A 24879-nucleotide genomic window follows, 5' to 3' on the forward strand; every position below is an offset into this window, starting at 1 on the left:
AGTGATCAGGAAAAGCACATATTTTTGGATTATTTGGCCACTGCTCTGAAATCTCTTCTGAGCTACCCCAGTTTCCCCAAGAGACTGCCTTTTCCCAGGCTGCCATTGTGAAGAAGAATGTTTTTACGACAACTTGCCTGGTTAAATAAAGGTTAGGTGCAAACTGATGGTAAGTCTAAGTCACATCATTACATTATGCATCCGTTTTAGATGTGTTTATTGTTTCTCAATACTCTGTTGATAGCTTTAGTTAACCCCTTCAAACATTAACATTAATCATTGATTGATAATCTCTATAAATATATGAAAACTTGATTTACAGATAAATATATTTAAATAAATTTTTAATCAATGACCAGTAAATGTATATAAATCATACTGAATTCTGATGGTATGATAATACCATAATATAATTATTTACTCGATTACATCTCTAACCAGTTGAAAATAATCGAACGACTGGCTAACCGACCATAAACAGCATTTACTCGTTACTTTCACTTCATTTTCTTGCAATTTAGTGTAGCCAGCTAAATGTAGCTACCAGCCAGCCTGGTCTTAATAAAAGCACCGAGCTCGGCTGTGTACAGATCGGTGAGTGGTGTAAACTAACAGGCTGCCTGCAGCTGGAGTTTGGGGTTTCAGTGCTTCGTGTTTTGGCTCTTGGTGGAGCAGAGACGACGCCCGACTCCTAGCTTCAATAGCGGTGATTAGCTTAGCTAGCAAACGCCGCCATTATAGCAGCCGACGACGGCAGCTAGCTTTCAACACTAACCCAGGCCCGGATGTTTAAGGGGCTCGTTTGGCTGTTTCGCTTCTTTTCTTTTATCGCCCTCCCCATTACAGTCGTCTCCATTTGTGGATAATATAACCGAAAATCAGTTTACGTCGTAAATCCAATGGGCAGCTTTACCGCAAGCTAACGCGACAGCTAGTGGCTAGCTGTGCCCACAACCTGCTTCCACGGATGCCAAAAGGACATATTTAGGATAACGTAAGTGTCGTTTGACGCACATAAACACACACTTTATAAATTAATAATGGCTAATGTCTAAAATAAGAGGTAAAATAATCTAGCTACTCTTGCCGTGACAGTAACAATCAGTGCTAGCTAATCCCACACATCTCCCTGATGTTAATTTGGGATGTCCGCAAAAATAAACCTGTTCACAGCCTTATGCGATCAGTGGGGGGCACAGCTTTGCGTGTGCGTGTGCGAACCTTTTTTATATTGTAAACACGGGTCAGCATCCCGATGCCTCTGTCGTTGAGGATGGTGAGTTTTTCTGCCAGTTTCTGCTGGCTGGGCTGGATCACTCCCCGAGACATCTTCTCCTCGCTGTTCGCCTAAATTTCCAAACCAATCCAGAAAAAAAAAATCCACAAATCGCCGCCGATTCTGGTCCGTAAAAACAAGCAGGGAAAGGAAGCTGTGATTTATGTCGATATTAGATTAAATTTCGCCCATGTTCAACCAGCTTCCTGTACTCCACCCCACCGTCTCCCTGCCTGTTTTTCCTTTTTTTTCGGTCCCTGGATGAGGAGTTGTCCTGGTTTTCACAACGAGGCTGGCAAATGCTGCCTTCACGGTTCCTCGTTAATTCCAAATTCAAACATATTCCACGTATTTAATTTATTCCAGAAGTTGATACATTATTTTGTTAGAACAGTTAGTGTTAAACACAACCTATAACAAAAAGTAAGTAGAATAGGGGTCGCCACAGCGGCTCATCTGCCTCCATTTCTGTTACACCAACCCTCTGCATGTCCTCCTTCACTACATTCATGAACCTCCTCTGAGGTTTTCCCCCTTTCCTCCTGTTTGGCAGCTCCATGTTCAGCATCCTTTGTCTATTATATCGACTATCCCTACTTTTATCTCCAAACCACTCAACTTGAGCTGTCCCTCTGATGTACTCGTTTCCATTCCTGTCTATCCTGTTCACTAACAATGAAAATCTAAGGATCTTCAACTCTGCCACCTCCAACTTAGCCTCCTGTCTTTTTCATCAGCGCCACCAACTCCAAACCATACATCGCATCAGGTCTCACAAGTAAATCTTCCCTTTCACTCCTGTGACAAATCACCCCGACACTCATCTCCTGCCTGCACTCCCGTCCTCACAGCTCTTGTGCACTGTCCCTCGTTTCGGGTGGTTGACCCCAGGTATTTAAACACATCGGCCTGCACTATCTCTGGTCCTTGCAGCTTCATTGTTACATACAAGTAGACTAGTATATGGCTTAATAAAATAAAATAGAATATGACAAATGAAGCAGCTTAATACGATTAAAAATATTTTGAAAAAATTAAATACAGTAAATTAAACTACAAATATTAAGTAGCAATCTAATATATTATTAAGTGAAATACCTCAAGTTCAAATGGAAAAACAGACATTTAAATTATTTCCTGGTAAAAACAGCAATATCATGCCTATTTTTTTTTATTATTATTATAATGTGAGCTAGAGGTTCAGAATAGGTATTAAAAATAACACTTTATGTTTTATACATAATTACACATTCTCACACCACTTCATCACACTATCTATAAACATTTGATACATCAGCTTCCCCACTGTGTTTCTTGTATGAAAAATGGGTCAGGGAATGCATTCAAAACCATACAATGGCAAGAATGCTTAATCCATCAAACTGGACATTTTTCTGAACCGTTTCTGCACTGCTTTTAGCCATCATTACAAAATATGAGAACAGATTGCATGCCGACAAAGCTACACATTTCCTTTTGTTGTGGAATTACTTTGTTGACTTTGTTGTTAACATTTGCAACAAATATTGGCTTAAAATTTGAAGGAAGTGTGGTGATGCTCAAAAGACCAACAACTCCCTGAATTATTGTCAAATTTCCTGATTTAAATTTTTTGAATAACAGTCACAGAGACCCCGTAATCTCCCGGAATTAACTATTTTACTCTGAGTACTTGAACGCATCACATTGCTGACGTAGCTTCCGACTCAGCTGTCAGTTGCAGGAGCTTTCTTTTCTCAAAGATTTCTTTTTCTTTAAATCTTGTATTTAAAAAACAGAGCTGTAATAATGGAATATTCTATTGCAGTGACGATCTAAAGCCTTTTTATTAAAGCAGCAATGATCTAATTCTTTGCGAAATTTTGCTTCAATCCAGAATATTTGGACCAGGTAGGTGCAAAAAGTGAGAAACTAACGTCAGACATTTTCATTTGTTATAGAGCTTATTACCTTCCCCCTTTTAGTTTAAGATTTCGTGTGGCATACACAGTTTAGGCCCGGTTTGTGTAACTGAGCATTACTAATACTTAACAAATGAATTGCAAGCCTAATGCTTCATTTAAATATATTTTCTTTGTTTCAGGTGAGTCCTGTAAACTCTGCTGTGATGCATTCTCTGGCTCAGGAGATCCATGGCTTCTCAAAAGACCGCCTGAAGAAACAGTGCACGCGTGTTACCACAGTGACAGGCAAAAAGCTGCTGGAGAAGAGGACTGATGGAGGAGAGGGCGATGTGGAGCAGATTGAAGACCTGGAAGAGGGAAATGGATGTGGATTTGTTGAAGATAACAGCCTGGACCTCCAACTTGGTGTCATCAGATCGTTCCTCCTGCTGGGTAATCTTTTTTTTTTTTTTTTTTAGTGCTTATGCCACCACAAGAAGCTTACTCCATTCCAGAACCAGACGGATTATATCTGTTGGGCACTGTTTTCAGCTGACATTGGCCTATCAGAGATATATCTGTATCAGCATTATAGATTGTCTGATATGCACCAATATTTTCTCAAACCATAATACAGAAATCCCTGCAGAGTACACATCACAGCTACGTAGCGTAGACAGAGTGAAAACAGTGTCAGCAGCAACGTCTTTCAAATATTAAAACATGCAAACCTATTTTAGTAACCCTCATCACAAAACAGTGAATCTGGAAATATGCACTACACATAGATTTAGATGAAAAAAATGGACATAGCATCCAGGTCTAACAAATGAAACTTGTATTCTCTCTAATGGCCACAGGGGGCAAAAGGAAGTCTTTGGAAAAACAGCCCTACTTTTCACTTATTCTGTCAACTCAGTAAACACTTTCCTGATGGGTTTATGGTCTCAGTGGCTCGTGTCACATCTTACTGATACAACACATAAATAATAGTGTAAATCATGCTCATAATTGGAGTAAAATAAATGTCATGTTATTGTATGAGCATGGAGCATCCCTCAGTTTTCACACATGAACCTCAAACAGGAAAGGAATTTCAGGAAAATAAGAGTTTTCCTTTATCACTTCTAGGATACAGCAGAAAAACAGTCCACTTCAGACACATATGCACTTCTGGAAGTGCTCTGTGTGGTTTATATGAGGAAGCTGCCTGAATTGAGCATCCAGAATGCAGCACACATGTCACCCACTCTCTAATGGTAAATTTACTGGAATATCAGCCATGCTTTTCACACAGTGGTACAACTGGACATCACACAGGCTTATCTAAAAGATCAGCTAATGGCATTTGCATTCTTACAGTCACCTCTGTTGGGTTTCGTTTTTTTTCTAGAAAGATTCAGGTCTGTAGTGCATGTGTGGAAACAGCCTTGCCCCAAAATGAGATTTTAAAAAGCTTTTTTTTACCCCATGGAACTTATACCTCCACAAACATCAGCACTGTTGCTGAATGCTCCCATAGATTTCAATTCTGGATTCTTATATCTCTGTATAAATCCAGTTATTGTGGTAATGACCTAGTGGTGAGCGTGAAGTTAACATATTAATTCCTAGTAATGGATAAATCAATGTTGCTAATTTTTAATTTGTCCAAAGGCAAATGCTCTACCTGGAGGATGCAGCTTTCCACAAGTCGGCATGTATCCATCCTGCTGAAGCGTCCTTGAGCTTGACATTGAATTCCCACCCAGCTCTGAGGTGCTGTTCACATGTGTAACTAACGCTATCGAAGAAAGAGTTTCTCAGCAGGGATCAATAAAACATTACAGCTGTCCGGTTCAACAGAGGTGACTCTCTTCCAAACAGTTTCCGTGTGCTAAAAAGATGAAACTGCTATTCATTCCCCAAAGTATCTCAGTGGTCACATCAACCTGTTATCACACTGTACAGGATGACAGGACACCATACTTCTCTGATATTTTTCTAACTGCCTGTGTAGTTGTGATTGTGAGGTCTCTCTGTTTTTTCATTGGTGCTCTTGTGACAGTTTTTCATAGTATTTTCAGTAAATGCAGTGCAGTATAGCAGTACAGGCTGGAGGCGATTTCCTCTCTGAAGGCTCTGTGCAGACTCCCGCAGTTGTCTTTGGCATGATGCTGTGATATTGCTAATATTTATAATGTGTTGCCATCCTTTGGCTAGAGTCCAGTGACAGTTATATTTTGGCATACACATAAGTACTGCATCTCTACACTGTCTGCTTAAAAAAATGCTTTCTATATTTTGGGTTGTGGAATTGGTAACCCCTCTTAGATGCATTAAATATAACGCTAAAGCCAGGAAAGGGTCAGCTTGATTTACCATGAAGTAAAAGGGGCAGTGTGGCTGGCTCTGTGCTGAAAGGAAAAATAATCTACCTACTAAAAGCCTTTCAAAGCTTTCCAACTTACAAGTGATATCTTTTTAAATTTAATCCACATGTCTGTAGCACTGTAGAAAGTTCTCTTTTTAACGTGGCTAACTGCATCCCTCTGTTTCCAGTCTTTAAGTTAAGCTAAGCTAACTAGCAGGCATGATTTGTGGGTCCACAGTAAAGCCAAAGGTTCTGTGAAGTCTTTGCAGTTTCCTTTTATTTCTGACCAGTTTATAAACAGAAATATACATCAGACTCGGGCTGGCTTAAAACCAACAATCTTTCATATTGCTAGGGAGGAAATTTGGCTCAATCTTCTTTGCAGAATTGTTTTAATTCACCCACATTGGAGGGTGTGAATGAGGCTTTAGCAATTGATTTCAGTGGCAGCCAGCAACCACCTGCCAGCGGGTCAGGGATTACACAGGCCAACTGGCCTCCAGGGCTGTGTGGCTGGGATCTAACTTAAATTTGTCTACATCCCCAGTGCAGTATCTGTTACTTCCTTCTGCAACAGAAATAATTTCAATTAAATTTTATTTATATACCACCAAATCACAACAAACAGTTGCCTCGGGGTGCTTTATATTGTAGGTAAAGAAAATAATTACAGAGAAAACCCAACAGTCAAAACAACCCCTATGAGCAGCACCTGGTGACTGTGAGAAGGAAAAACTCCCTTTTAACAGGAAGAAACCTCCATCAGAACCAGGCTCAGGGAGGGGCAGTCCTCTGCTCTGTTGGGGTGATACAGTACTATGTGGTCTTTAGGATAAGATGGGGCCTGATTATTCAAGATCTTGTATGTGAGGAGAAGGATTTTAAATTAAATTCTGGATTTAACAGGGAGCCAATGAAGAGAAGCCAATATGGGAGAAATCTGCTCTCTCTTTCTAGTCCCTGTCAGTACTCTAGCTGCAGCATTTTGGATCAGCTGAAGGCTTTTCAGGAAGCTGAATTACAATAATCCAGCCTAGAAGTAATAAATGCACCAATTAGCTTTTCAGCATCACTCTGAGATGGGATGTTTCTAATTTTAGAAATAGGCCAAGGTAATGTCATTCAAAGTATCTGGTTAGACACCATATTTCTAAGATTTATGGGGGCAGAGCACAAGAACTTCATGTCTTTAAGGCATTCCTGCAGTTTAACTAATTGGTCTGTGTCATGGGTAGATAAAGTTGGGTATCATCTGCATAACAATGAAAATATATGCAATGTTTTCTAATAATACTGCCTAAGGGAAGCATGTATAGTGTAAATAAAATTGGTCCTATAGCACAGAACCCAGTGGAACGCCATAATTAACCTTAGTGTGTGAAGAAGACTCTCCATTTACATTAATAAATTGTCTAATAGATAAATTTGATTCTAACCACTGCAGCACAGTACCTTTAATATCTATAGCATGCTCTAATCTCTGTAATAAAATGTTATGGTCAACAGTGTCAAAGCTGCACTGAAGTCCAACAGGACAAGAACAGAGATGAGTCCACTGTCAGAGGCTCTAAGAAGATCATTTGTAACCTTCACTAATGCTGTTTCTGTACTGTGATGAATTCTGAAACCTGACTGAAACTCTTCAAATAAACCGTTCCTCTGCAGATGATCAGTTAGCTGTTTTACAACTACTCTTTCAAGAATCTTTGAGAGAAAAGGAAGGTTGGAGATTGGCCTATAATTAGCTAAGACAGCTGGGTCAAGTGATGGCTTTTTAAGCAGAGGTTTAATTACAGCCACCTAAAAGGCCTGTGGTACATAGCCAACTAATAAAGATAGACTGATCATATTTAAGAAGAAGAAAGAAGAAAGAGCTTTATTTGTCACATACATTTACATGCAGTGAAATTCATTCTCTGCATTTAACCCATCACACACATGGAGTATGTAGTACACACAGCACAGCATGGAGCAGGGGGCAGCCAAAGGGCGCCCGGGGAGCAACCTGGGGGGGTGGGCTTGCTCAGGGACCCACAGTGATGCCAGCCCGAGGATTTGAACCAGGGTCCTCTCAGTGACGAACCCTCTTCTTCTCCCCTAGGCCATCACTCCAGATTGAAGCATTAATTATTAAATATAAATATAATATAAATATAAAAAATAATTTTAAAAAAAATCTAAAAATAACAACTGAACACTGTTTTTACTGTTGTTATTTGAAGAGTTTCAGTCAGGTCAGTCAGTTATGCTGCTATAGGCCTAGGCTGCTGGGGGGTTCCCATAATGCACTGTTTCTTTTCATTCACTTTTTTTATACTCCACTCTGCATTTAATCATTAATTGTTATTAATCTCTGGCTCTCTTCCACAGCATCTCTTTTTTTCTCTCCCCTCAGCCCAGCCGGTCACAGCAGATGACCCCCCCTCCCTGAGCCTGGTTCTGCTGGAGGTTTCTTCCTGTTAAAAGGGAGTTTTTCCTTCCCACTGCCACCAAGTGCTGCTCATAGGGGGTCGTTTTGACTGTTGGGTTTTCTCTGTAATTATTGTAGGGTCTTTACCCATAATACAAAGCGCCTTGAGACGACTGCTAGTTGTGATTTGGCGCTATATAAATAAAACTGAATTGAATTGAATTGTTTTTGAACTCTGTCATGTTGGGGAGCTCTCTCCATTACCTTGATGCCCAGTCTTATTTTACTCTCCCACTTCCTGATTCCTTCCCTTTTGACAATCGAACTCTTTTTCTTTTTTTGTCACATTGTGTCCACATTTACTTTGTTGCCACTTTCCACCATTTCAGCTATGTGGGGAAAACTACTGGAAACAAACGTGTTATCCTGTTTTTGGTGGGACAACTGAGTCTTTATTTCTCTGCAATGTTCTGTACTCAGTGACAGACAGAAGTATTAATGAAAGTGAGGGAGACCATGTTAATATTCAATAGCTATTACACTATGCAATAACAATATTTCATAATAAATTAATGCCAAAACATGTCTCCTGCCACTTAAATAACACCAGCACATTGAGCCTATTGATTTTCTAATAACATCTGCCACACGCCACTAAAATATGATGGACATCTGTCTTCTGTTCTTTAACAGACTTGCTGAGCGAGGTCCTCTGTCAGACTCTTATTTAAAAACCACTCTAAAATTCCTGGCATCCTTTCACAGATGTGTCACTCTAAATCTTCTCCTTCTATACTGATGAGACATATGGGCTGGAGGAGGCTTATTTCCAAACACACACTCAACTTTGGCTTTATGTGTGTGTCTCAACACCATGAGTTTGATATTATGTAAAAGTGGATTGGCTAATGCAGAGAGTGCAAATTTTGCTGCTTTGAAGACAATAAGCAGCTGCAGAGAATCCACCCTGGAAAGTCTGGAGCAAGTCCTTCCGTCATATTCTGTTTCCTGCCCATATGTCTCCAGCACGTAATTACCCAGCTCCTGCTACTCAAAACTTCCACTCATTGGATCATTGCTCCCTTAGTGATTTCTTTCTCAGATGAAAAAGGCATTCAGTTTGGCTTGCTGTTGTCCTTTTTTTTTTTTTTTTTTTTTAAACTTTATTTCCTGCAAAATACCAAACATGGTCAAGGACACTGAGGAGAAACAAAACAAATACAAGACTGAATCATTACATGTATATAAGCTTGTGTCCCTCTTGTTTGAGGGGGGTTGCATCAGAAAGAAAAAATGTCAAAACTAATCATTCTTAACACCTCCTTCATGGCTACAAGTAATGATAATCAGCTGGGGGAAGTAGTGTGTTGGTCCCTGCCACTGGCAGAGCGGCAGGGACAGAGCACCGCCTGGGGCTCTTCAACGGCACAGGCGGCAGAATATCTTTTTTAATTAAAGATTATCTTTATTAAAATCATCCCGGTGTGGTTAACACCATATTTTGCACTGCTGTTATTTGTGTGAAGATATTTTAATTTATTCTGTCTGATTTTGGTCCTTTTTTGAATCGACCTCAGAGGTCCGCAGGAAGAGCCCGGCCCAGTGGGTTTGTTCTCTTTCAAAACCAGACTCTGAGGAAGAAGCCAGTTTATTAGGGACAGAATTCTTTTACTGCATTTCAATCCAACTGCTTTTGTTCCCGTAAAGGTTTCTCCCCTGCTGCTGACTGTCTGATTTCTGTTTGCCTTTAGGTTTTATTAGGTAGCGCTACCTTTTAGAAAGACAGCTGTGATTTGTTTCTTGCTTTGGTCTTAGTTCACCCTGGAGTAATTTGCTTTCAGTTATTGTCACATTCTTCTTATCCAAGCCTGATTGAATGATCAATCCCCCTTCCTTAATAATAGACTCTGGTTGGGGACTAGGATGGGGACTCCCTTTTTACTTTTGTTTTGCACTTCTTTATCTCTGGGCGGGGATGTAACACCACATTTGTGTCCATTTCTGTAAGTCTCCAACTGCAACCAAAATCAGTCATGCTTGTGTTCAGAGTTTCAAAAAACCCAACAGCATGCAGTAAGATGGTGCAATGTTGTCGGTCAAATGCTCATTGGTTAAAAGGTTGGCTTGGACTACAAAGGCCAGAACCACTGTAGTGATCACTGCCCCTTTCTCAGCCACAGTTCTGTGTAGTGGGCTGATATCCCACCTTTCCCATCTCCTACTGTTGCTCTGAGAATGGTGAAAAATACCTGCATGGTGATCTGTGACACTCAGGAAACTGCACTGTAAAAATGTGAATGTCTGTATTTCCTCTGGCAGACACAAAGTTGCAACAGCACCGCAAACACAAACAAAGTAGCCCAAATTTCCGGTTGTATCACACACATACGTGCAATTTACAAAGACATGTAAAATAAAAATACTGTACTTTGGGCTTCATACCATTATTTTAAAGCTTTAGGTAATTACTATTTTCCTTATTTTAAACTATAAATCGACTGATATATGATGCTGTATTATTATAGTTGAAGGTTTCCGACAGTATACAAGCAATTTAAATCATCTCCAGCTGCAGCATTAAAGTGATATCCACATTAATGAATCAGTTACTATGATTTATAAATAAAATAATGCATATGGTCAGTTCTTTAATTATATTTGACTGCCAAAACTTTTGTAGTATTCCTTACGTAAAGCATCTAAATATTCATTTTGCCAATTAGCAAAACAGTTTTTCTAAGCTTTTCAATTTTCAGGCTCACTTGTTGTGCTGTTTTGCATGTAATTCCATATGCATGAGGCCACTGGGCTGCTCATAAGCCTACAAATATGCAGCGTTTTCTTAACTAATTTTCTATTTCTGATTTCCTGCGGTCCACCGTGCCTCGTTCTCGGTCCCTCTCTGTGCTGCTCGATTCAAGGACAAGTCCCGGCACCACCTGACCACTTTTATTCATTTTAGACATAATAAGGTGATGTAGGTGGTGACGGCAACAGCAACTATAGTAAAGTAACAATTAAGAAGTGTTGGGAGCAGGAGAGTGAGGGTGAAGGTATCTACTAATTTATGTATATGTGTATCCTCTGCTACATTAGTCTTTCCAAATTTTGCTGTTAGAAGGTTTATTGTCATGAAAATGTCTCTTCTCAAGAAAAAAAAACAATAAAAAAAATCATACACTTCCTTCTCTGCTGTGACAGATAACACTGAATATCTACTGTATTTCAGCAGTTTTTAAGCCTAGTCGAGCGACTGCATACACAAATCATCTGATTCCTCTTAGATTTTTTTCTGTAGCTTTAAGCTGTTTTACTTTTGGTTTCTGCTGACTGATACCTTCCCTGCTCAGTATTGCAGTTGTTCAAAAAGGGTTTTGTATCTGAATGTTTTCCTACCAAGCGATATTGTTGCTGATATCCTTCAGCTTTTGCTTTTCACTGCAAAACTTGGCACCACTTGACTTAAAAAAAAAAAAATCCTCGGTAGGGTCAAAGGTATTCTTTTTATGAGACACTGGCTGTTTCCTGGTCTATTTGAGTCACTTCTGTAGCTCATTCAATCCTAATGTCTGAAAATTCAAGTTTTATCACAAACAGTAGTATCTGCTGTACCGCTGCTGGTGTTATAAATCTGACTTAAATCACACAGGTAGAAATAACAAGGTGTGCTGATATGGATTTAAGCAGTATTTAATCATTTTATGCCTGAGGAATTATCATTGTCCTACAGGAAGCTTCATTTAAACAGACTTGGTAAGCAGAAGCATGCCCATCTGTCTGTCTTCTTATTGAGCTGTTTCTGTCTTTTTAGGCTCTCAGGATACAGCCCACGACATAGACACCCTGCAGAGATATAAGGTCAGTACAGAGGGATCAATGGAGCGGGCATGCCCTTGCTTTGTTGTGATAGCATGTGTAGTGACATGAGATTAGAGGCAGGCGTGTAGCTGAGCTTTGCTGCGGGTCAGCAGCAGCCAGTGAAGAGCACAGAGGAGCTTCATGACTCATGCAGTGACAGTTTAGCACAGTAGAGGGAGTAAATGATTACAGTAAGCCTCAGCGCTGCTCCTCCACATCAGTGAAATGTGACTACTCCTTCTCTGCAGTGGCTGCTCCCAGGCATGAGCATATTGCTGCCTGTGCAGTCTCAGGATGATGAATTGGAGAGATTACGAATACCTTCACTTCCTGTTTCTGGGATGAAATCTTGGGTGTCTAAATTCAGGTTTTCTCAGATAGCTAATAAACTGAGGAGATTTGACAGCCAGCCCGAAGGCACTTTATAAAAAACCTGCTCTTACCAGTGGAACAGTGCCTTTAAACACTGCAGTAGAAGCAGCATTGTGTTGGTAAATCTCACATTGAGACTGGCAGAATGTCAGGTCTACTCAATGTAAACCTGACATATTACAGATATGATGTTTGCAGTGAGTAAAATGTTAATTTCCCCACCTGGCAAAAAAATACTGGGAAGCAGATTTGGTTAAGAAGTGAAAGGTGAAAAGCTGTCTTTTCAGGACATCTCTGCACTGCAGATTCAAACCCAGACCCTTTCAGCTATGAGGCAGCGTCGTAAACCCGCTGCACACGGGTGAGCTTACCATGAGCATCCGGTCAGAAACTTAACTTACATGTTGATTATGTAAATAAATTTTTTTTAAAAAGCCATCTGATAATAGTTTGTCTGGATGCATAAAAAAAACAGTTAAAACCAGAGACACATTCTAAAAGCACAACTTTTCTCTTTTCAACCACATTTTGACATAATGTATTTTTAAAGGTCACGATGCTCCCGGCAGATTTAGCCACAGAAACAGCGTCCAGTGGACGTCTGGTGCTTGCTTGGTTTCCTGTAGTCGTGGTTTTGATAGCGATCAAGTTTCTGGTTGTCTGGATTAGTGCAGGCACTTTTTCTGCTCCTTGAACTCTGCTGCGTTTCCCTCTCTTTTCACTTTAGCTTCTCCATCTACAGAAACTCCCATGACACTCGGCATGCAGACATCATTATATTACTTATTGTCAGTGTGCCATTTATTTTCTATTCCACTGTTAACAGCCACAGTAGCCAGTAACAACAGGAAACAGTTAGCCTTCTGGCTTCTGTCATAAATGCCTTTTGTGTTACATATATGATGAATTAACAAAAGCATTATTATGTACTCTAATCGGGTGTCAGTGACATACAGGGATATTTTAAAAACCTAGTCATAAACAGACTTAATTAGTGATGAATAAAATTGAAAGATGGGAGTTTTTCTATTCTTTTACTGGTTTTGGTTATTTTATTGGATAAAATAATCAAAACCAATTAACATGTGTTGGTATGTTCCTTATTACTTGATGTGGCTTCCTGTCTCCAGCCAGCTGTCTCCCACTGATGATGGGAATCTTTCAAAAGGACTCATTTTGAAATGAAGCTGGCTTTCATTTTTAGCAAACTTTACTTAAACTGGAGGGATGAGTAGCTACACCTATTGGGACTATTTTCAGCTGCAGATTTATACATATTTCCTGTGGAAGTATTTACTCTAGCAGCAGGACAGAAAATAAACCACACCGCTTGTGTGTGCTTGATATGTTTTTAATACTTTTTAGGCAATAAAATATCTTTGTGGCATACCGGAATAAGATTTATCAGACTTTGATACATACACAATACTTCCTAGCAGGATCATTTCACTGTTGGATTTGGCCTTTAATGGGATTTGTTGTCAATAATAAAAAATATAGTGTAACGCCTAACTTGTCTCTTAACGCGGAAGAGGATGTTAGACGATACACGTAGTCTAAAAGCAGAGCACATTAGTGTGACGCTGAGATGTAACGGAGGAGAGAATTTAGCCCTCTGAGGTAAGCTAAATTTAAGTGAGAGTAGACAGATACTGCAAAATGAATTGGAGCCATCTGTCTTCTTCCCTGCCTACACTCTCTCCCTCTCGCTTCCCTCACCCTTTCCTCTCCTTCCCTTCTTTCTTTCTGTGCCTCTGCCCTCTCTCAGTCACATTCAGCTTGTGTCATGTCATCAATATGGCTGACAGAATATCTCTCTTACTCTTCTGTCACGGCAAAAAGAGCTTTTAAAGCAAGTCGGTGCTCAGGGGTCATTTGCTCAAGGTTTTTCATGTCTCTGCACCCTCTCCCTCTGCTCCATCTCCCCTCTGTCAGGTGTCTCATGTGCTAAATGTGGCATATGGAGTTACTAACCTGTTCCCAGATCAGTTGGTCTATAAGACACTCCAGATCCTGGATCTCCCAGACACCAAGATCACTTCATACTTCGAGGAGTGCAGCTTCTTCATAGATCAGGCCAGAGAACAGGTACAAACACACACACACACACACACACACACACACACACACACACACACACACACACACACACACACTGATGGTAGAGTTTAAATTTAAATAAAATAGCAACATGTTTTTGGTAGGCCATCCCAGAGGCTGACATTGCTCCGGTTCAACTGACAAAAAGCTAGTGGAAGTTGTCAATAAACTTTTGGACTATTACAGAAAATAAGCTCTATGAGATATAAAGGTTTTTGACACTTAGACTTTATGTCCAACAAGATAATCTTCACAAATTGACACAACTTTTGATTTTTGAAGCATCAAACGTGATTGCAAGAAGTAAAAGGCCGATGTTAGACTAAAAGCATGACTTTAACGTCACCCCTGCCAAGCTCCTGTGTTCAGTGTGATGATTTTTGACTATCCCCGACAACTTGAGCAGTCTAATTTAGCCAGATGACAGCAAACGCCTCGCTGGGGACATGTAATACCTTGAAAATTTGCATGGGGGGGTATTTACTTATATATTTTCTGCTGTAGAACAAAATGAGAAAATGTCTATAGCATTTATGATCCACAGACCTTATTTCAGACATCTAACCAAAGATTCATTTAGAAAACCACCATAAAGCTGTTTTTTTAATGCAAAATTGTGTTTTTTTCCTTATAAGCATGCACATTTTATTTCTCATAAATGTTCGACTTCAATTTATAAAAATCTGAGTTATTCTTGGAATATTACCCATACTCTTAATTATTGTACTCAGCAGTAGTGGTCCAAGGAGGGATAACTGGTGAACTGGCAACAGGGTCATAGACACAGATACCTGTAGCCAAGTATGACTGCAGACTGGTCTCAGTGCCCATGTTGCTCTTTGTCCATCAGCAAAAATGCCTACAGAGAACAGAAGAGCATCAGAACTGGGACATAGAGTAAAGGAAGAAGGCCCAGTTTTCTTTTAAATTGTAATTTTACCAAACCTCTAACCCACACTGCTCCCTTTAGTGGTCGTCACAGCGGATCATGTGCCTCCATGTCACCCTCTCCCTAGCACCCTCTTCTGTCACACCAACCCTCTGTGTGACCTCCTTCACTACATCCATGAATCTCCCCTCTGGTCTTCCTCTTTTCCTCCTGCTTTGCAGCTCCATGTTTAAAATCCTTTGTCCAATATATCCACTATCCCTCCTCTCCTCCTCCCAATTAGAATATCACAACTCGTTATACACGTGCCTTAATGATGCAGCAGTTCGCCCTTTATAGTTAGTACAAAACACTGCAGCAAAGCTTTCTGCAAACCCATCAAGCCATTCCTCACAGAATTACCTTGGTTTCCCATTCCTACAGAATCCAATTTAGGATTTTATTGATTGCTTTTAAATCACTACATGGTATGGCTCCATTTTATATCTCAGGACTCTTAACCCCCTGTTTCTGCGCCCCAGCCCCTCAGATCAGAGAATCAATTGCTGCTTCAGGTTCCATTGTCCAGGCTTAAAACGAAGGTGGAGCGTGCTGTTTATAGCTCCTCCACTGTGGAACAAGCTTCCTCTTATTATTAGATCAGCTCACTCACTTAAAATCTGGTGTACAAAAGCCTGTCAGTGGATTACAGTGTATTTTGTAATGTTCTAATGCTGCTATTCTTTTGTAAAATCTGTTAAGCACTTTGTAACTTTGGTTTAAAAAGGAGCTACAGAAATAAGGTTAATTATTTTAGTATTATTATTGTCATATGGATGGTCAGTGCATGGGTGTTACTTACCTTACCACCTGCCTGAACAGTGATGCCTGTGTACACCCCTCTCATCACTGCAGCGGCCTCTCTGAGCTTGCTAATGCAGCTATTCTGCAAACCTAATTCAGGAATGATTTGAGGAAAATGACAAGAAGGCCAAGGTGTCGACTTGGCATCCCAATTCCCCAGGTCTCAACCCCGATTGAGGCCCCACCTCGCAACCTAGAGGACTCAAAGGATCTGCTGCTAATGTCTTGATGCTTGACAGCTTCAGAGGTCTGTGGAGTTCATCCTTGACAGGTCAGAGCTGATTTGGCAGGCAGAGGGAGACATGCACAGTATTAAGCAGGTGGTTTTAATATTGTGGCTGATCGGTGCACAAAGAGGACACAGACAAACACACTAGAGCTGTTATGGTTTTCCCAGAATAAATGAAAATGAAAACAACAACAACAAAAAAAAAAAAAGAAAATCAGATCTATTTAAAAACTTCTGTGCCTTCCTTCCCTCAGGAAATTCACACAGCCTGAAAATGCCTTATTTCATATCTGCCTGCTAATTTAACATGTCAGTGTGCACACACAGCTATTCTGCTGCCGCACTGTGATGCATTTGCACTCATCTACAGGAGGCAGTTATCTGCAACTCAGCACAAAGGTGAGGTAGCTGGTGTGATTACCTTTTAAAAGCCTGTGCTGGGGTCATTTAATGTAGCCTACAGAGTAAAAATTTCTGTGCTTTAACTCAATTTTCCCCTCAGTGATTTTACATGTTGTATGAAATACATTTTAAGGGATTATTTCCTGGCACAGGCTAGCATCTCTTTCTGTGTGTGTGTGTGTGTGTGTGTGTGTGTGTGTGTGTGTGTGTGTGTGTGTGTGTGTGTGTGTGTGTGTCTGGAGATTGACCGTAAGCAGAACATAATGTGATGTGAGCACTGATATGAAAACACTCAACTGGAGCGCAATGAAATAACAGCAAAACAAGAAAGTCTGACAAAACCAAATTAAGTCTCTGTGTTTGCAGTGATGGATTATGTAGCTCAGGCAATTTTCAGTCTGCAGAAGTTTTCTGTAGTTTTCTTTTGTAAAGAAGGAAACAAGAGCTAATATGTAACAATGCTGACTGTAGACACCAGCACAGATATTATAAAAGGGCAGATCAACCATTTTGGAAGATGGAAACTTATAAAAGAGTCCCATACAGCACAATACAGATATTGTTCTGCGTGCACTTCAATAAGTTGTATTTTTCCCAGTGGAACTGCTTGATATTGTTAGATTTTAGAAAAGAAAGCACTCTGATAGCATGCCACTTGCAGCAAGATCATTTAAATGTCTTCTCTTTTCTGGGTACTGATGGACAGTAAAATCAAAAACACACTCACACTTTCAGTTCCGCTTAATTTCAGCCTGAAGAGAGACTTCATTCTGCGACGGGAGGCTCCGCGGTGAATAAAAGAGACAAATGTGTCGATACGCTGAGATTCAGAAGTCAGCCATGGGCCTGCATGCATTGTCTAAAGATGTGGCTAGAATTAAAAAATAATAATAATAAAATATTCCCAGCCAGGCACTCTGGGCAATAAAATAATTACATCAACATTAATATTAATCATAGTGCAAATTTTTTGACACACTCTCTCACCATCTCAGACACGGATTTATTCTCTCTCAGCTTGCTCTACATGCTCATCTAATCCTGCTTTCAGAAACATTAAAGAAGTAGAAAATAACAGGTTTTCTTGAAGGAACAAAAATGCTGTGATATTTATATTCACACTGTTAATACATAACGTAAAAACATATTTATTCACTTAACAGGACTGGTATCGAGGAGAAATAACTCACTTCATATGCTAACATTTTGAGAAATCATGAAATTACTTTCACAACTTTTAAGAAAAACTGATGTGAATGGAAGTTTTATTTAAACCAGACAAATTCTGTTTCAAAATCAGGTTTAATAGACAAATTTATTCTTTAGAGAGTTGTCTGTATCAAAACAGGTTGTGAACTTAACCCTGGCACCTGTTCTGGTACATGCTGTTTACTTACCTCCATTTAACTGAAGTGAGCAGAAATCTCAGCCAAAAAAGAAAGTACACCCTCTTTTACTTCTAAGCTTTTACATATCAGGACATAATAAAAAATAATTTGGTTTTAAAATGAGGTAAATACAACCTCAGATGATCAAAACATGTCATATTACACCGTAATGATGAGCTGTAATCACATGCAGAGAGAACGCAATGCTCTGCAGACGTCCGTCGTGTCCACAGAACGAGTTTTCAAAAATTAGGTGCTGCATTATTTTGTCCTGTGGACACAGTGGACAGGAGCGCATGTGATGAGCACTTGTTAATACAGAGAAAACCCAACAGTCAAAACGACCCCCTATGAGCAGCACTTGGTGACAGTGGGAAGGAAAAACTCCCTTTTAAGAGGAAGAAACCTCCAGCAGAACCAGGCTCAGGGAGGGGGGGTCATCTGCTGTGACCGGTTGGGCTGAGGGGAGAGAAAGACATGCTGTGGAAGAGAGCCAGAGATTAATAACAATTAATGATTAAATGCAGAGTGGAGTATAAACAAAGTAAATAAGGTGAATGAAAAGAAACAGTGCATTATGGGACCCCCCAGCAGCCTAGGCCTATAGCAGCATAACTAAGGGAGGGTTCAGGGTCACCTGATCCAGCCCTAACTATAGGCTTGATCAAAAAGGAAAGTTTTAAGCCTAATCTTAAAAATAGAGAGGGTGTCTGTCTCCTGAATCCAAACTGGGAGCTGGTTCCACAGAAGAGGGGCCTGAAAGCTGAAGGCTCTGCCTCCCATTCTACTCTTAAGTATCCTAGGAACCACAAGTAAGCCAGCAGTCTGAGAGCGAAGTGCTCTGTTGGGGTGATATGGTACTATGAGGTCTTTGAGATAAGATGGTGCCTGATTATTCAAGACCTTGTATGTGAGGAGAAGGATTTTAAATTCTATTCTAGATTTAACAGGGAGCCAATGAAGAGAAGCCAATATGGGAGAAATCTGCTCTCTCTTTCTAGTCCCTGTCAGTACTCTAGCTGCAGCATTTTGGATCAGCTGAAGGCTGAAGGCTAAAGGTCTGCTAACAGTCTGCAGTCAGGCTGAAGGTGGTGGATAATTGGTACAGGCATAGGCGTAGGAACCGGGGGGGATGGAGGGGACGTGTCACCCTCAATATTGGAGACAGGCGCATTTGTCCCAACCAAAAATTACACAGCAGAGGAGAAAAATGCTTGATTTTGAAATCTTTAACTCACGTGCTTTTATTTTGAAGGCACTCTGAACGGCTCTGAGTGTTTGGGAGGTGGGGGACAGCGGCAGGAGTCAGAAACTCTTGAATGAAGTAAAACAGTCTGTCGGGATCGTTGCCATGAACAGAGCCAGACTGAGGCATAGGCGACATATGCGGCTACCACCACCAGGGGGCCCCCAAGCTCACATACATTTGTAATGAAACTTTATGCTAGTGCACTGGTAACATTTGTCTATGCACTGGTAACATTTGTCTATGCACTGGTAACAATTATCTGTGCATTGGTAACATTTATCTGTGCACTGGTAACATTTATCTGTGCATTGGTAACATTTATCTGTGCATTGGTAACATTTATCTGTGCACTGGTAACATTTATCTGTGCATTGGTAACATTTATCTGTGCATTGGTAACATTTATCTGTGCACTGGTAACATTTATCTGTGCATTGGTAACAATTATCTGTGCACTGGTAACATTTGTCTGTGCACTGGTAACATTTATCTGTGCATTGGTAACATTTCTCTGTGCACTGGTAACATTTATCTGTGCATTGGTAACAATTATCTGTGCACTGGTAACATTTATCTGTGCATTGGTAACAATTATCTGTGCATTGGTAACATTTATCTGTGAATTGTTAACATTTATCTGTGAATTGGTAACATTTATCTGTGAATTGGTAACATTTATCTGTGCACTGGTAATATTTTGTCCCCTTAGAATTATAAGGTTCTATCTACGTTCTGACCACTTTTGAGATATTGAGCTTTAAAGTTTTTGCACTCTGTATAGCAAAAATTACTCATGGAATAAGTCTTGTTCACACATGATTATGAAACACACCCTTTATGTATTCTAAATCAGTAATATCAAAATCCTATTAAATGTGCAAATGGGGTTTTTTTTATTTTGTTTTTTTTTTTTGAACAAGTATAATGCAGATAGAACCTTCTAATTCTTAAAACTCCTTTTTTGTTTGGAATTATAAGGTTCTATCTGCAAAATGTGATAACTACTACTGATTTTCAAGGAATGAAAAATAGTTAACTTATAGTAAGTTTTAAACCATAAAATTATAGATATAATAGTGTCCACAAGTATGGTTAAATCAAATTGAATGAATTCTGTGACATTTTAAAAAATTTCTTCTTTCATGGCAAACTGTTTTTACGGACACATTTCCCTTCCCTTTACTAGAAGATGATGCTTGACAAAGTTTTATCTTTGAATGTTTCAATGCTACAACATCTCCATCCATCCATTCTCTTCCGCTTATTCTGTTCAGGGTCGTGGGGGGGGGCATGGAGCCTATCACAGCTGACATAGGGTGAGAAGCACAGTACACCCTGTATAGGTCGCCAGCCTGTCGCAGGGCTAACACAGAGAGACAGAAAACCATTCACACCTATGGGCAGTTTAGAGTGACCAATTAACCTAACCCCAGTAACTGCGTGGCTTTGGACTGTGGGAGGAAACCCACACAGACACGGGGAAAACATGCAAACTCCACACAGAGAGACCTGGGCCAAGGTGGAATTGAACCCAGACCTAGATGTCAATCTAGCTGTGAGGCAGTAGTGTTAACCACCATGCTGCCTTGCTGCACAACATCTGTTACACAATTTTTAAATTGTACAATTAAAAAAAAAAAATCAACCTTTTCATTAAACTCATGTTGGCAGACTGAGCCCTCTTTTTTCACATCCTTTATTTTTCCAAAGTTTTCTTAAGATAACTCAACATATAACGATATGAAAACCAACAAGTAAAAATAAAATTTATAATAAATAAATAGAACAAAATAAACATTTGATATAAATTTAGGAGGTGTATACTTTGACATATAAACAAATTCAAATTTCAATAAAATTTTTACACAGAGTCAAATAAATTCTGGATAATTTATCACAATGTTTTTTTTTTCCCATTTAGCCTAGATCTTTTTAAATTTTACAAGCTGCAATCTACCTGAAAAAGCATTCTTTAAAATTCTGGATAAACATTTAGATTCTGAGTCCATGTCCACTGAGTACAAAAATCCAAATAAAAACTCATCCCACTTAAAAGGTATATTTTTTAAACTTGGATCTTTAATTAAAATCATTCTGCTATAAAAATGTCACTGACAATGAACTATTTTCTTTCGGTTGTATTTATTCAGGAAAAATGTAACAGTTTCTTTGCCGTCCCTTTTCTGGTGTTTTTTCTTTTACTTGCTCTTCTGGAGTTTGATGACAGAAATAAAAATAGACAGAGCTCATTAGCATGGTACCACTGCTAGGTCATAGAATATATTAAAATCTGAAGTCATTCTTCAATCAATAATATTTTATACGTGAGGTAACTTATATTATGACCTTACTATTCTCAATATTACCAACTACATTGTTTGTTTTTTTATGTTAGCACTGACCACAGACAAACAATACAAAACTAGTGTTAGCTCACTAGCTTCGTAGCTAACAGTGCAAAGAAACAGCTCAGTGCAATCTAAAAAAAAAGAAATCAAAAGTTAAGAATTTTCCTGCCATTAGTATTTCTGTCTGTTGTCAACTCATTTTTGAAATCCTCAAGCTTTAGATGTCTTGTAAACAGCCCCAGCTTACCATCAAACATTTTCTCTAGCATCTCCTCTGCTCCTTTGCTTGACATTGGGCACCAACATTACAAAAAAAAAGCAGCCTGATTGGCTCTCTTGTGAACATTTCAAGTGCCTATTGGTTCACAGATAGAACCTTATAGTACCAAGTTAAAGCTTGATTTTGCAGATAGAACCTTATTATTTTGTGAATAAAACATCCAAAAAAATATATATATAAAAAAAAAACTCTTACATATTGTTCATAAGTGGTCATCAAATAAGTATATGACAATAACTCAGTTTCGTCAAAAATGTCACAGCCTTATAATTCTAAGGGGACGATTTATCTGTGTATTGGTAACATTTCTCTGTGCACTGGTAACATTTATCTGTGCATTGTTAGCATTTATCTGTGCACTGGTAACATTTATCTGTGCATTGTTAGCATTTATCTGTGCACTGTGCACTGGTAACATTTCTCTGTGCACTGGTAACATTTATCTGTGCATTGTTAGCATTTATCTGTGCACTGGTAACATTTATCTGTGCACTGGTAACATTTATCTGGGCACTGGTAACATTTGTGTGTGCGCTGGTAACATTTATCTGTGCATTGGTAACATTTATCTGTGCATTGGTAACATTTATCTGTGCATTGGTAACATTTATCTGTGCATTGGTAAGTATGCACTGGTAACATTTATCTGTGCATTGGTAACATTTGTGCATTGGTAAGTATGCACTGGTAACATTTATCTGGGCACTGGTAACATTTATCTGTGCATTGGTAACATTTATCTGTGCATTGGTAACATTTGTGCATTGGTAAGTATGCACTGGTAACATTTATCTGGGCACTGGTAACATTTATCTGTGCATTGGTAGCATTTATCTGGGCACTGGTAACATTTGTGTGTGCATTGGTAACATTTATCTGTGCACTGGTAACATTTATGTGTGCATTGGTAACATTTATGTGTGCATTGGTAACATTTATCTGTGCATTGGTAACATTTATGTGTGCGTTGGTAACATTTGTGTGTGCACTGGTAACATTTATCTGTGCATTGGTAACATTTATCTGTGATCAAGCCAGTTTGCCCATGTCCTACGATTATAAAACATATAAATATGTAAATTATACATGCAATCATATAAGTGTACACAACACTATTTTTCCAAGAAACAGTTGAAAAATAAGAAAGTAAAAGATCAAATAGCATTTTTTAATGCTTTTCTCAGAGTATTTATGGATCTGTCAGGTTTCCGATATGTGTCCCCCCAATAGGAAACTCATTCCTACGCCCCTGGGTACAGGCCTTTTTATATCCGTTCCACGATGATCTGTGATGATTTTTGGTGCGGATGAGCAGCGGATGCCATGGTCACTCTGCCACATTCGCTGTCAGTACGTCCTACCAATGCCCACAGTCTGCATTCGCATGTCAACCACCTCTCCGCAGGATTTTCCACGACGTGCACACGACCTGCAGGCATCACACGCCATCTGGTTGCACGTGTACGCGCATTGCACGCTTGCGGTCGCTTGTCCGCAGCCCTCCGCAGGATTCTTTGCATCAGTGTGACAGGGGTCATAGCACCATGTTTGGTGAGACCCAAAGGAGATCGTTGCAGAAGTCTTTGTGTTTGTTCAGATGCAACGTTGCAAACCTACAACATGCTGCCACATTCTTTATAGAGAGAAGAGGCTTCTTCTGGCAAACCTGTCGAATCATATTTGTTCACTCTTTCTCTAATTGTAGTCATGAACTTTAACCTTTAATATGCTAACTGATGCCTGTAGATTATCAGCAGCTGGCTGCTATTTATGCTCTTAATTCCTCTGGAAGCAGTAAAACCAAAGTCTTGAATTGAATTGCTGTGGCGGGACTATAAGAGAGCTGTGCATAATGCCTCCAAACATCAATGAATTGATGAAACGTTGAAAAGAAGAATGGGCCAAAACTCCTCCACAATGATGTGAGAATCTGATAAAGTCATACAGAAAACGACTCATTCTTGCTAAAGATGTTCTTAGTTTTTCACACACTGCTTCTGCATTTTGGCTTCATGTTATATGTTGTTGTTCTTGTTGTATTTATCTACTTTTGAGACATACGTACTTTTTCACATGACTTTAAATGTCTCAGAACTTCAAGAGATAAAAAAATCTATCAAGCAAATATCCTGTAAATGGTTATTATAAAGTGTGACCAGTTTTATTTTTGCAGTGTTATTTTTTCTTGGTAATTTAAGGGCTATCATGAGGAGATTGTGATGAAAGCTGAGACTTTTCTTTATGTTTGACGTGTCTGTTTCTGCTCTTACAGTCTGGTTCTCTTTCCATAGGGCGGTGTGGTGCTGGTTCACTGTAACGCTGGCGTGTCCCGGTCTTCCTCCATCGTGATTGGATATCTGATGCTGAGGGAGGGGCTTTCATTTGATGACGCGTACAGCCAGGTGAAACAGGCGAGGCCATCAATTCGGCCGAACCCCGGCTTTTATCAGCAGTTACAGAACTACAAATCCTAAGAGACTAAAAATCGTTTTTCTGCTTTTAAATCTATAACAACCTAAATCCAAACCATAACTGGAGTACTATGGGGAAGCTTTTGCCCTGTGATTAAATGAGTTCATTAAATTCTTAATAATAAATTGTAATATTAACCAGGACGACATTTCTGGAAAGAGAGCTTGCTGCTGAGTGTTTTAAATCTGTATTTTTGGTGCTTTGAGCACCACATGGTGAGTGCCATTTACTTCCATTATAGTCAAAGAATGCAGACATTTCTACTGGTTGGCTCACACTAAAGCAGCCTGAATGGGGAAATATGTCTACAGGGCAGTTGGAAAACATGTGAATTTGATTTTAGGGTTTGCCTTGAAACTGCAGTTTTGATTCTTATGTAAATTAATTTGCCAATAAATAATCCGCATTTGCATACCTGATGCTAGTAAGTGTATCACTTTTAAAATTCAGCATTCACTCTTTGTAATACAGTTGAAAAAAATATCATTAAATTGCTGCTAAGAAACTGACGTCTTATTTGATTTGTT

General features: G+C 39.4%; 2 protein-coding genes across 7 annotated transcripts in view; one reads left to right on the forward strand and one right to left on the reverse strand.

The window, feature by feature from the left end:
- Window positions 1-1555, reverse strand: part of nckap1 (NCK-associated protein 1) — a 37009-nt gene extending 35454 nt beyond the window's left edge. For both annotated transcript variants that reach the window (XM_030748696.1, XM_030748694.1), the window contains exon 1: window positions 1222-1555. In XM_030748696.1, coding sequence (XP_030604556.1) covers window positions 1222-1329 — 108 coding nt within the window. In that variant the 5' untranslated portion in view covers window positions 1330-1555. The remainder of the gene's footprint in view (window positions 1-1221) is intronic.
- LOC115793641 (dual specificity protein phosphatase 19-like) lies at window positions 1-24820 on the forward strand. 5 transcript variants are annotated; one of them, XM_030748697.1, is made up of 5 exons: window positions 1-169; window positions 3360-3612; window positions 11734-11780; window positions 14088-14240; window positions 24172-24820. In XM_030748697.1, exons 1-5 carry the CDS (start codon window positions 167-169, stop codon window positions 24352-24354), a joined length of 639 nt encoding a protein of 212 aa, XP_030604557.1. In that variant the 5' UTR covers window positions 1-166; the 3' UTR covers window positions 24355-24820. The 5 variants fall into 5 exon arrangements, with proteins under 5 accessions (XP_030604557.1, XP_030604561.1, XP_030604560.1 ...); XM_030748701.1 differs by lacking the exon at window positions 1-169 and adding an exon at window positions 483-594; XM_030748700.1 differs by lacking the exon at window positions 1-169 and adding an exon at window positions 689-706.
- Window positions 24821-24879: the final 59 nt, after the last annotated feature.

The sequence above is a fragment of the Archocentrus centrarchus genome, chromosome 15 (genome assembly GCF_007364275.1).
Source record: "Archocentrus centrarchus isolate MPI-CPG fArcCen1 chromosome 15, fArcCen1, whole genome shotgun sequence".
NCBI classification, from domain to species: Eukaryota; Metazoa; Chordata; class Actinopteri; order Cichliformes; family Cichlidae; genus Archocentrus; species Archocentrus centrarchus.